Genomic DNA, 12,795 nt, shown 5'->3' with positions numbered 1-12,795 from the left:
AGGTATAAGAAAAACAACTCCACATGCTATTTTTAGAACAAGTTCTTACATTCATAAATCTTATCTTTGGGGAGAAAAAAAGGGCCCCGTCAACACTGGTTCTCCACTTGTGAGGTAACTCCCTTCTCTTCATGTGTCAGTATATTTATGTCTGCATCTGTAATTTTCACTCCATGCATCTGAAGAAGTGGGGGTTTTACCCAAGAAAGCTGATGCTCAAATAATCTGTTAGTCTTTAAGCTGCCACCGGACTCCCTGTTGTTTTTTTAGTTACTTTGGGTGTCTAACTCAAGATGCCTTAAAAGGACCTGATTTTCAGAGAGTGGGTGCTCAGCAATTTCTGTAAATCAGGCCTCTAAAGTGCCTTAAGTTGGGCACCAAGAAGTCACTATTCACTTAAATTCTCAATATTTTCAGAACTGTATAAAACACCAACAACTTCTAAAGGAAGTACTGGAGTATGAAGAATAAATCTAAGGTACTTGGGTATGCAAGACGGCCACTTGCCTCATAGTATATTTTGGTTGGCATGTATTATTAGAATAAAACCGAGATTATCCAAATACTTTTACTCAAGCTTACAGATAATGGAGGGAATTATAAATGTAATGACTAGATTCTAGGTGACATAACCCCAAGTTTTTAAAAACAGAGGTTGAGATAACTGGAGGTTACACTCTAATTCTTTTCAAACACTGTGAACATAAACATATACACAGTATGCATACAGCCAAAAAGTTCTCTTACAGCCCAAAATATCTTGCATCTTGGAAGTCCATTTATTTTCACCACCAATAATTCATATAATTGAGTTTGTTTAACCAACCAGTCAGAACAAGATTTTTCTGACTATCAGCTCTGTGAATTCAAACTGGGATCTGATGAAGAGCAGGTAGAAATCAAGCCATGCTCTGTCTTTAACAATTACTACCAGAAAACATTCTGAAATCAAAATTTAGGGTTTCATCCACGACAGGTACGCGGGCCAGTCTTTAAGCACATGTGTAAGTCCCAAAAAGGAGACAAACCATATGCTTAAATATTTTCCTGAATAAGGATAGACGGAAACACATGCATACATGTTTTCCTGAATTGGAAGCCTTAACTTGTGATGATGGACAAGGAAGAAAAGAACACAACTGTTGTTTTTCTAAGCCTGAGTGGGCTTTCTAGTCACATTTTTTTGTTTTTAGTTAACATTATCTGGAAGAGCCACAGGGAGCAAATACATGTTCTGCATTGCTTGACTATATTAAGCAGCACTGGGCTTGAATGTAGTATCACAGAAATGTTTAACCAGGCCAGCCCAGGAAATGGCCTTTTGTCCTGATTAAGCAATATTATTACAATCCCATCAAACCACTGGACCATCCCATACATTTAGGAAGACGCACACATGTACACTAGAGGCCTGAGCCTCCAGTGAAGTCAGTGGTAAGATTCCATTTAGATTCAATGAGAGTAGGATTGAGCCCTAGGAAAAGACAGAGCCTGCTGCCCGAAAAGACAGAGCTGTGAGATGCCCAACATAGCTGACACTGAAGGAGTAAACAGCCAGGCAATGATGGTGATGCACTTCACAGACTTTTTGCATGTCAAGGAAGGATTGAAAAACCATTTAAAGGAACAAATAGAACTAGCATTATACAGAGACACAGCCAAGGAACTAAACGCCCCTAAAAATCACATGAAGATGTCCCCATTAAAACGTCACATCCCCATTAAGCAGCAATCTTTGCAGTTAAGTATCATTAATGTCCTACTTAAAAGTCATCCTAATTAAGTACGGTGTCTAGTATATGGGTTGTGAGGACACATGCAACATTTTATTACGATATTTTTAAATCTAATGACATAGATCAGCTAAACCAACTCTTAGTTATTGAGTGGATTTTAAAAAGCAGCTACCGCATATGCTCACTGGTCACTTGTCATAACTTTTGTTCAGCACTGTCACAATATTATTTAAACTTCATCATGGAATCATGAGCGGACGGAGACATGGTGATGACCTGAAGTTAAAAAAAGGATTTTATTGCAGGATGAAGCGGAGCACAAGAATTGATACCACTGAGCACTGGAACTCTGTCCATAGGGTAGATCTACAAGTCTAGTGGCATGCAGAGTACAGACAGTGCATGCCCTGCTAGTATGGGTATAAACAGCAGTGCAGAGCGTGAGGCACATCTTAGACACGCAGAATAGAGTGCCCTACACATCTGAATCTCAATGTATGAGCCCTACGTGGCTCCCTACACACCCATGCATTGCCTTCCAAGTCTACACTGCTATTTTTTCCCATGTAGTGTCCCACTACCTCCCCAATGCGGCAGCTGTTCCACACTGCAGTGAAAGGCTTTGAGAGGGAGAGCTGCCAGAGCTTTTCCCTGTCACAGAGAAAGGCTCAGTCAGAGGGGAGATAGCAGGGAAAGGTTCCAGAAGCGGGGAAAGACACAGGAAGTGGGGAGCTGCTGTAGCCTTTCCCCACTGCCTCTCTTTGCCAGAGTCTTTCACTGTGGCATGTAGCTACGTTTACCCTACACACTGCTGCAAATGGAGGCAAGGTCTTAATGTGCTTCTTCTATCACTAACATATAGGCAAAACTGTTAATAGGTGAATCTAAAAATATATATACATTTATAGCTAAAAAAAAATGTGGAACCTTCAAGTTTAATTTCTAACACTTTTGTTGCTAAAGAGACAGTTAAGTGAAATGAATGAAAATTAAATGAATGGAATATTGCATGTTGGTCCCAGGTTATTAGACATTTCCCAGAACTAAAGAAGAGCCCTGTGTAAGCCTGAAAGCTTTCCTCTCTCACCAAAAGAAGTTGGTCCAATAAAATGTATTACCCTGCCCACCTTGTCTCTGAAATATTGCAGGCTGATTATTCCTGAGGGAATTCTGCACCAAAAAATTAAGAATTCTGAGCACATTTTAAAATTCTGCAAAATTCTGCATATTTTATTTGTCAGAACACCACAATATAGTCACGCTCCTCCTGATAGCCCTGGCGGCCAGGGCTCCTGCTGACACCGTGAGACCCAGCTGCCCAGGGCTGACAGCAGGCAGGAGTGCTGGGGGAAAGTCACAAATTCTGCAAGAAAAAAAATAAAATTCTGCAGGGAACATTGATTCTGTGCAAATTGTGCATTGCACAGTGGCACAGAATTCCAGCAGGAGTAGCAGATGCATTTTGCTATGAATTAGAGAAGACCCTTTGTTTGGACTCTGTAGCCCTTTGATTCACTTCCCCTGTGCCCCTCGTAACTTCCAACAGGTTTCCACTTCCAATATTTTTGGATCCTTTGATAGTTGAAATAATAGCTGTAAATTCCTTTGAATGTTAAGCCAGTCCTATGCAGGGTGGATGGATTTAAGTCAGCAAATAGGAAATCTTGACTTACAATAATCAGTTTTAATCTAGTTTTGCATATGTACCTTTTAGTTAAAGAAAGGTTGATTCTTATTTGTTGGTAGCCATTCAAGCATGTTGGTTTGCAACCAAATATAGCCATTACAGACTAAATTTGGTACTTTTATTTGCTAACCAGGAGGATATACACTATATCTATCTCTATTTGTTCAAGCAATTACATGGCTTAATCTGCCTTAAAATTCTTAGTTCGTACATTTTTATTAGAAAATTGTGAATGATGTATTTCTTATTTACTAGAAGATTAATTTTATTTCTGTTTGGGCCAGGCTCTGTTTGGATGGAAATTCAAATTCAATTAAACAAGCACAAAACCCAGCATTTAATTTTTTTTTTGTATTAATTAAATAAAACTACTACAAAAATACATGTGCTGGGTACACAAGAAAAACAATTTATCAAAACAAGTTTTGCATTTAAAACTAACAGGTTTCTAATTAACAATAATTATTTTGCCTCCAATAATTACATGGCAGTGATTTGACGACCTGTTAGTTAAAAACTAACTGGTTTACTAAACAAAGGAAGCAGTGCTGTGATGTGGACAGTTAGTCGCGCTTCATTGCTGGGGGAGAACTCTCCCGGTGATAAAAAATAACCATCCCGAATGAGGGGTGGTAGCTTTATCGCCGGGAGCCGTAAAGCGCTGTCTAGACTGGCACTTTTCAGTTTGTTTACATTTACGGGAGATACTGCTGACTGCTTCTTATTTACAACGTCACCTGAAAGTGAGAACAGGCGTTCACATGGCACTTTTGTAGCCAGCATTGCAAGGTATTTACATGCCAGATATGCTAAACATTCATATGCCCCTTCATGCTTCAGCCACATTCCAAAGGACATGCTTCCATGCTGATGATTCTCGTTAAAAAAAATAATGTGTTAATTAAATTTGTGACTGAACTCCTTGGGGGAGAATTGTATGTCTCCTGTTCTGTTTTACCTGCATTCTGCCATATATTTCATGTTATGGCAGTCTCGGATGATGACCCAGCACATGTTCATTTTAAGAATACTTTCAAAGCAGATTTGACAAAATGCAAAGTTGGTACCGATGTGAGATTTCTAAGGATAGGTACAGCACTCGACCCAAGGTTTAAGAATCTGAAGTGCTGTCCAAAATCTGAGAGGGACGAGGTGTGGAGCATGCTTTCAGAAGTCTTAAAAGAGCAACACTCCGATGCAGAAACTACAGAACCCGAACCACCAAAAAAGAAAATCAGCCTTCTGCTGGTGGCATCTGACTCAGATGATGAAAATGAACATGCGCTCTGCTTTGGACCGTTATAGAGCAGAACCCATCATCAGCATGGACGCACGTCTTCTGGAATGGTGGTTAAAGCATGAAGGGACATATGAATCTTTAGCGTATTTGGCATATAAATATCTTGCGATGCCGGCTACACCAGTGCCATGCAAAAGCATGTTCTCACTTTCAGGTGACACTGTAAACAAGACGCAGGCAGCATTATCTCCTGCAAATTGTAACCAAACTTGTTGGTCTGAGCGATTGGCTGAAGTAGGACTGAGTGGACTTGTAGGTTCTAAAGTTTTACATTGTTTTATTTTTGAATGCAGTTATTTTTTGTACATAAGTCTACATTTGTAAGTTCAACTTGCATTATAAAGAGATTGCACTACAGTACTTGTATTAGGTGAATTGAAATATACTATTTCTTTTGTTTTTTACAGTGCAAATATTTGTAATAAAAAATAACTATAAAGTGAGCACTGTACACTTTGTATTCTGTGTTGTAACTGAAATCAATATACTTGAAAATGTAGACAATATCCAAAATATTTTAATCAAATGGTATTCTATTCGTTTAACAGTGCGATTAATTTTATTAATCGCTCGACAGCTCTAATATATATATCACACACACACACCCACCTTAACTCTCCACCCCACAATCCATACAAGCATAGATTAAGTTTATCATCACTTTTCTAAAACTTTTACATATAGTTAAAATCCAAATCACTTCCAATGTAAAAAGAACACTTCAGCTATGTAAATGACTGACCTATAAATCTATAAAAAGAAAAGGAGTACTTGTGGCACCTTAGAGACTAACAAATTTATTTGAGCATAAGCTTTCGTGAGCTACAGCTCACTTCATCGGATGCATAAATCTATGACCCTTGAAAAGGTTAGCTGTTTAAGTGATTAAGTTAACCAGATAATTTGAAATAGCTTTGTTTTCACATCCCAAATTCAGAATTAACCAATGTGTAGATTTATAAAACAAAGTTTTTATGCAGAAGTTAGCCCTAACTGTCTCACATTTAACATGACCGTTTGAAGAGCTGGCCCTTCTCCAAAGTGGATGAGTTTTATATGGCTAACTTGACAATTTATGAAGTCAAATGGATTGCTTGATAATACAGTGACTTCTGTGGCAACTGAAGTACCCCATATATTTGCAGCTGTCATTATGTGAGTCACAAAGTTCTTACTCACCATTCCACTTGTGTTGTACAGATGGGGATCATGCAAAACATTGAGGTTTTCTTCATATATTTTGATTTTTACAAGCCTTGGTTTTTTTTATTTTTTTACAAGCCTTTGATTTTTACTGTAATCCTGCAAGTCACTCTATATAAGCAGACCCCTGAACCTCTCTAAAGACGCACAGTCTTCAAAGTGGGGTCTGTCTATGTTACAGGCTAGATGCCTATATCACTACCTCCACCCTCAAAAATAATGACATGAGATCCCAGATATAATGCTGAGGCCAAATGATATTCCAGGAGGGCCCAATAAAGTCAGAGATTGATTTCCTCCATCCCCAAAACCTAAAACTCACACACACACAGCAAAATCTCATGAGGAAAAGTATACTCACATAATCTTCTGACAAAACCAATTTACGAATGAAAAACAGAAACAGTCGGGGAGTGGGGGGGTGGGAGGAAGCAAAGTAACTCCATTGACTTTAAAGTAGCTTAAATCCATTTAATGGGACTACAAATCTGACTCCGTCTTTTTCCAAAGGAGGAAAATAAGACAGTTTTCGACTTTTAATTCTTTAAAAACGGAACACCTGCTTTGTAGTAAATAATAAGGTACACAGGTGACTCAAAATACTTACAAATAAAGCTGCGCACTTAGCTACCAACTGTCTCGCTAATCAACAGTGAATGCCATGTGTGACAGATAAAAATACACAGGCACTGCAATTTAGCATGCTCCATTATAGCGAGACTGGCAAAATGAAACAAATTCCTAGCGTAAATCTAGAGCTAGAAATTCCTGAAGCATGAAACTGCAGTGGGAGAATTTCACTGAGTTAAGGATTCATAAAATTCTCAAATGAATCAGAATTTGAAATGTTCTATGATACAGTTAATATTTTCTTCCCACATGCGTTTTATAAATGTAGGTTTCAGAGTAGCAGCCATGTTAGTCTGTATTCGCAAAAAGAAAAGGAGTACTTGTGGCACCTTAGAGACTAACAAATTTAGTGATCCGATGAAGTGAGCTGTAGCTTATGCTTAAATAAATTTGTTAGTCTCTAAGGTGCCACAAGTACTCCTTTTCTTTTTATAAATGTAATTATTTTAAAACAAAACAGAAGCAAAAATCTTCCTTCATCACATTTTCCAAGTCACGTTCTCACTTTTGTGATGCTCTCAGCTTGTTCAACTGAATAAGCAGGTATGAATGCACATTTTCTCTAAAACCTGGACAGAATGTGTAGAATCTAAAGTAGGGCTGGTGTGAAAAGATGGATCTCCTGTCCTGCAGATGATCCACTTAACACAGAAACACTTGGAAAGTTTTCCCTAATGCAATAAAGATATTTAGATAAACCAATTTCCCCCTCCCCCATATTGAATATATTTAGTATGTGGTCCTACCTGCAAAATTCATAAAATAAATTAGAATTTATAACCCTGGTTTTATGAAGATTTTTGATTTATATTTACAAAAGTCTCTGGGGACATCCAGTTTTAATTCTAATCTCAATAACATTACATCCCCAAGACACATTTTCCTTCTCTTTTCAAAGAAGAAATTATGCCTTTGAATATACACACACAAATTCCACTCACAGTAGAGACTCAGAGAAGGATCAGAATTTGGCCATTAAAGTTAAGGCACTGATCCTGCAAATCACTCTATGCACATAGCCCTACAGTGGTACTGTGGATGCAGTGATATAGGAGCAGTTTGCAGAATCGGGACCTAATTGACTTTGGTGCTAGTGATTGAAAAAAAGATGACACACTAAAGAATCGAGAGTTCTATTTATCTACAAATTCTGCATGTGCAGCCACAGTGCAAACTTCCTCTCAGTAGGTCTTCATTGTGTCTTAATCCCGACCTGAAGGGACTATTCTATAGACAAGAGAGTACTCCAATCTCTGAGTCCATTCTCATTGCTGACAAGATGCCCAACACAGATGCCAATTAGCATTTAATTGTTTTGGCAGGTGTTCTGATGCCAAAGGTTTCTTTTTTGGTTAAAGAAGGAATCCTAGCCATAGGAGCACTACCACTATCCTATATTTAAAATAAAGCTACATTAAAGTGTCAAGATGATTATTTAATATCACAGAAATTCAGAGTAAGTCACCATGTTATCCTTTACTCACCCACGCAGGTCTTGCATGATTCTCAGAACGGCAAGCTGTTACTCTTACATCCTACATGAGCTGTTACCAGTTTTAAAATTCAGTAATTCGCAGTAAGAGCAGAGGTAGAACCATCCAGTGGTATTGAGAAGAAAGTATTCAGTGATTAGAGTGGGAGCCTGGGACTCCCTCAAAAGCTCAATTCTTTGCCCACTACAGACTTCCTGTGTGATCCTGGACAGTCATTCAGCTTTTCTGTTTCTTCTGTAAAAATGAGACTAGTACTTCCCTATCTCACTGGGGTGCTGGAGGGATTTATACATAGTAGACTGTGAGGTGCTCAGATACTAATGTGACGGTGGCCATATCAGTACCTAGAGATCTTCTCCTGATTAAATATTTTGGCAAAAGTGCATCATTTGATGTAATCACAAGGCAAGAGACTCATAGAATCAATTAAAAAATTACAAAAAGAAATTGTCCTTCATGTGTACATGGAAGTAGCCATAGATTAAAAGGGGGAAGGAATGGCTCAGCAATTTCTAAAGAGTGAGTGCGAACTCCATCAAAGACAGAGAAATCCATCTTTTCTAAAAATAGCATAGACTAAAGGCTTGGCTACACTGTCAATGTGCGGCAAACCAGGGACACTGCCACAGCACAGTGAAAGTCCCACTGCACCATAGCAATGCTCATAGAGGACGTTACTGCACGGCAAGCTAGCGAACTGTAGAGTCATACTGTAGCTTGCCGCATAGTAAGTCACTATGTAAACAAGCCCTGAGAATACTGTGGGGAAAACTGGGCATTTGGAAGGGAAGTGACCCAACAGAGGCTCTCTCTCTCTTCCATTCTCTGCATAACTTTATTAATGAAATTTTGATAATTTCTGAGCTGTAACATATACAGTAAAAGCTGTTTTATCCAGCATGTTGGGGAAATGGGGGGTGCTGGTAAGTGAAAAATGCTGGTTAACCAAGAGAAGGAGTTTGAGTGCAGGAAGGGTGCGGGGCTTGGGCTTAGGGAGGGGGCTCAGGGCAGTGGATTGGGGCATGGAAGGGGATGCCGGGTGCTCAATCTGCAGGGTGTTCACCTTGGGCGGCTCCTCGCACTCGGCGACCTGCCCTGGTTACTCCTAGGCGGAGTCACGGCAGGCAGCTCTGCACGCTGCCTCCACCCGCACGTGCTGCCCCCACAGCTCCCACTGGCTGTGTTTCCCAGCCAATGGGAGCTGTGGAGCTAGCGCTCGGGGCGGGGACAGCGCACAGAGCCGCCTGCTGCACCTCCACCTCGGAGAAGCCAGGACAGGTCGCTGCTTGCGGGGAGCTGCCCGAGGTGAGCGCTCCCCAGATCTTGTACCCCGCACCACCTCCCGCACCCCAACCTCTACCCCAAGTCCCCTCCCGCACCCAAACTCGTTCCCAGAGCCTGCGCTCCGCACCCCCTCCTGCGACCTAACTCCCCACTGGCCCCACACCGACCGGACTATAAACCGGAATTTCAACGAAGATCAGAAATGCCGGTTTATAAAGCTTTCCAGATGGTGAAGTGCCAGATAAAACAGCTTCTACTGTACATACATTGAGGGTTGCAGATAAGGCTAGTGTTTTCAGTCTTACTCTGAGGCCTTGCCTTCACTGCAAATAAAAGTATGTTCCTACCTTGAGTTAAGAGTACACCTTTTTTTCTTCAGTGAAATTCTTATTTTTGTGGGTTTAAACTAGAATCCAAGGCTTTGTCCACACTAGCGGTGGGATATAGGGTACATGAAATGCCAGTGAAAAGCAGACTGCATCCACACTGTGGTGTATAGCTACACATGGCAGGGAAAGGCTCCGGCATGGCGGAGGAAATGGGGAAAGGCTCTGGCAGTGCCTTTTCCTGCGGTGGAGAAAATAACTGGCAGCTCCCTGTGGCACGGAAAGCATCCAGCAGCAGGGGAGGCAGCAGGACACTACACTGCTGAAAATAGCAGTGTAGATGGGGCAGACACTGCTTGGCTGTGTAGAGGGCAGTGTAGGATATACCCTAAGGCTCTGATATATCTTTACTCTCCTAAGCAGTGCTTCACTGTCTACACTGCTATGTGTAGCTATGCTAGATGGGGTGCAGTACATGCACACTACATGCCACTATAAGCACTGACATAGCCTGAATGGGCTGTGAGGTCGGGCGAAGCGCTGTGTAAGGCATGTGGTCAGAAACAAGCAGGTCATTCATCCAGTTTGAAACCTGAAAGTCTTCCTTTTGGGTGGTTTGTGCGCCGGCTGGTACTGAGACAAAAGCGAATGTGGTTTTATCCAGCACTGGACAGGGAGAGGGTACCATTTTGAAAAATGCACCGCCCCGCCACCCCCAGTCTGAGCCGCACGCAAGGTCTGTCAGTTGGGGTGGGGGCAGCGGAGCAACGTTCTCTTAAAAATGGCATCCTCTGTGCGGTGTGATCTCGCATGCACATACGTGTGGGGTCACACCAGCGGGATGGGCTCGCACCATTTCTGGAAGTATTGGAACGTCCGGTATTCTGGGGATGGGTGAATGGCGACCCTAGTAGGAAATGGCTAATGCAGGTAAGGTGGGGGTATAAGGGCGAGGGCCTATGGGGGGCTGCGGGCACTGCTGTGAAATACAGCTCAATGCCAGTGGGCAGGGAGCAGACGGGTGCAATGTGCTGCGTGGGGGCGGAGAGAGGAGTTGGTGCCCTGTGAGTGTGGCAGGGCGGGAGGGAGGCACGATGGGGTAGAGGAGGTAAGCGTGGGGCTGGAGGACGGTGGCAGGTGGCTGTGCGGTTGTGCAGGGTACAGAGGGGCGCAGAAGTGGCATGCAATGGAGCCAAAGGGAGGGGAGCCCCTAGCGCTGCGGGAGGAGGCCCTGGCAAGGCAGGCGGATGAAAGCCCAGCGCTGTAGCTGGTAGGCGGGGGGGGGGGGGTCCACACGAACCTTTGTCAATAACTCCCCCTCCTCCCCACGTGGCCACGCGCCTTCCCTCCCTGCCAGCGCGGCCCCCTCCGGGCGCTGCCCCGTCCCACCCTCCCTCAGCCCGGCCACCAGGGCCAACGAGCAGCTCCAGCAGCAGCACCCCCCGCCGGGCCCCAGGCGCGGGCGGCAGCTGAACGTTCCAGAGCCCGGCGGGGTTCTAGAACACTGGAAGGCAGCCGGGGCGTTCTCGAATGCTGGGAGGGAGGGAAGCAGGCGCCCCCCCCGGGCCCAGCGCACGGGCGCGCGCGCTCGCTCGCTCACCTTCCCGTCCGGGCCGAAGGGGAGGGACTCAGGCTCTTCCCCGACTGGGGGCGGCGCGGGGCCCCGCTGGGTCTCCGCGGCCTCGCTGGGGCTCGAGGCGGCGGCGGCGGCGGCTCCGTGGAGCTGGTAGTCCGGGTAGGGGTTGCTGAACGCCCGCTCCTCCATCTCCGCCTCGCCCCCCAGCTGCAGCTTGAGTCGCTTGGACATGCTCTCTCCCATGGCAGCCTGCCCCCGGCCCGCCCCCTGCTGCACGGCGAGCCGCTGGGGACGCGCGCCCGCCCCGAGAGCAGCAACGCGCTCCCTGCTGCAGCGCCAGCGCCGCGCCAAGGGCTGGGGCAGAAGCCGCTACTAGCGCCGGGGAAAACGCGCCCTTGCCTTGATAATAACGCGCGGGCGGGGGCGACTTGCCTAGCACTTAACACGGCTGCTGGCACAGCGGGAAGGTATCAGGGTAGCTGTGCCCCCCGCCTCTGAGAGGCAGAAAATACCAACTTTAAAAATAAGGAAGCAGGCTGCCGCTGCTGCCGCCTGCCACAGAACAGGGCTGGGAGAAGAGGCGCGCCCCGCCCCGCTGAACATTAAGACATGATGGGCACAGTTTCCTCCCCTTTTTGCACAAGACGGCACGATCGAGAGGAAGCAAGGGCAGGCACAGTAAAAAAGCCTCCCGCCCATCAGTCGTTGCCAGGAAAGCTCTTCTGAGAGAGAGCCACTTTAAATCCACCGAGCCTTGCTCGCACGTCCAAAAAACCCATCGGAGTTCTTCATCTTCTCCCCCTCTGCTCCCCAACCCTTCCGAAAAATAAATCAGGCTGTTGCTGCGAACACCACCCAAGACTGCAAAACTGAGCTCCTTCCTGCTGCCTCTGTCTCTCTGCAATAGGGAGAAATCCTCTCCCAAATTATTTTACATAATAATCAGAACCACCGAGGGGAAAGAAAATCCAAAGTATAGGCAGTAAATGATCAGTTCCTTCATCAGTGTCATCCGAACCCTCCAGCTTGCTGCAACCATCCGGAGAGAATGAGAAAAACCCTATAGAACTAATCCCTGACCCTCATAAAACATGCACATAAATGGTAAAGGCTCTGCCCTTCCTTTACTCAATGCATTGATATTCAGCTTTCATTCATAGCCCATCCACCAAACTGATGACAGCAGCAGCCTTTCTCCAATCCATAGTCACAAATCCACACTTATGGAATCAATTTTATAAATATGACAAAGAACTCCTGGACAGAGGGGGATGAGGAAAAGCAGCCTTTAATCTTCTTCCCCCTCAGTTTCTAATTTCCTCCTTGCAGTTTATTCTTCCTGTGAAATGTGTGTCCCCCTTGCCTTGGATGAAGGAGGAATACATTTTGCATGACAAGATCAGGGGGGAGGGCTGCCTGCACACTCAACTATTTCTAACGGTCAGTTGAGCTGCCAGCTTTCACCAGGCTGTCACACACCCAAATCAAAAAGGAAAAAAGGACCTACAGCATCTACACATATACACATGTGTGAAACACTCACACATGTATGAACAGATG

The 12,795-nt window shown here is 44.3% G+C and overlaps 1 protein-coding gene across 2 annotated transcripts in view; it reads right to left on the bottom strand.

Moving 5' to 3' along the window:
• Positions 1 to 12,565, bottom strand: part of LANCL2 (LanC like glutathione S-transferase 2) — a 50,224-nt gene extending 37,659 nt beyond the window's left edge. Inside the window, exon 1 of one of the 2 annotated variants that reach the window (XM_074945281.1) lies at positions 11,260 to 12,565. In XM_074945281.1, the coding sequence (XP_074801382.1) occupies positions 11,260 to 11,478 (219 nt within the window). In that variant the 5' untranslated portion in view covers positions 11,479 to 12,565. Of the gene's footprint in view, positions 1 to 8,040; positions 8,220 to 11,259 lie in introns of those variants that run through there. The other variant, XM_074945283.1, reaches the window with a different exon arrangement.
• Positions 12,566 to 12,795: the final 230 nt, after the last annotated feature.

Source organism: Natator depressus, chromosome 2, assembly GCF_965152275.1.
Source record: "Natator depressus isolate rNatDep1 chromosome 2, rNatDep2.hap1, whole genome shotgun sequence".
In the NCBI taxonomy this organism is placed as follows: domain Eukaryota; kingdom Metazoa; phylum Chordata; order Testudines; family Cheloniidae; genus Natator; species Natator depressus.
This window is presented reverse-complemented; position numbering and strand designations above follow the sequence as displayed.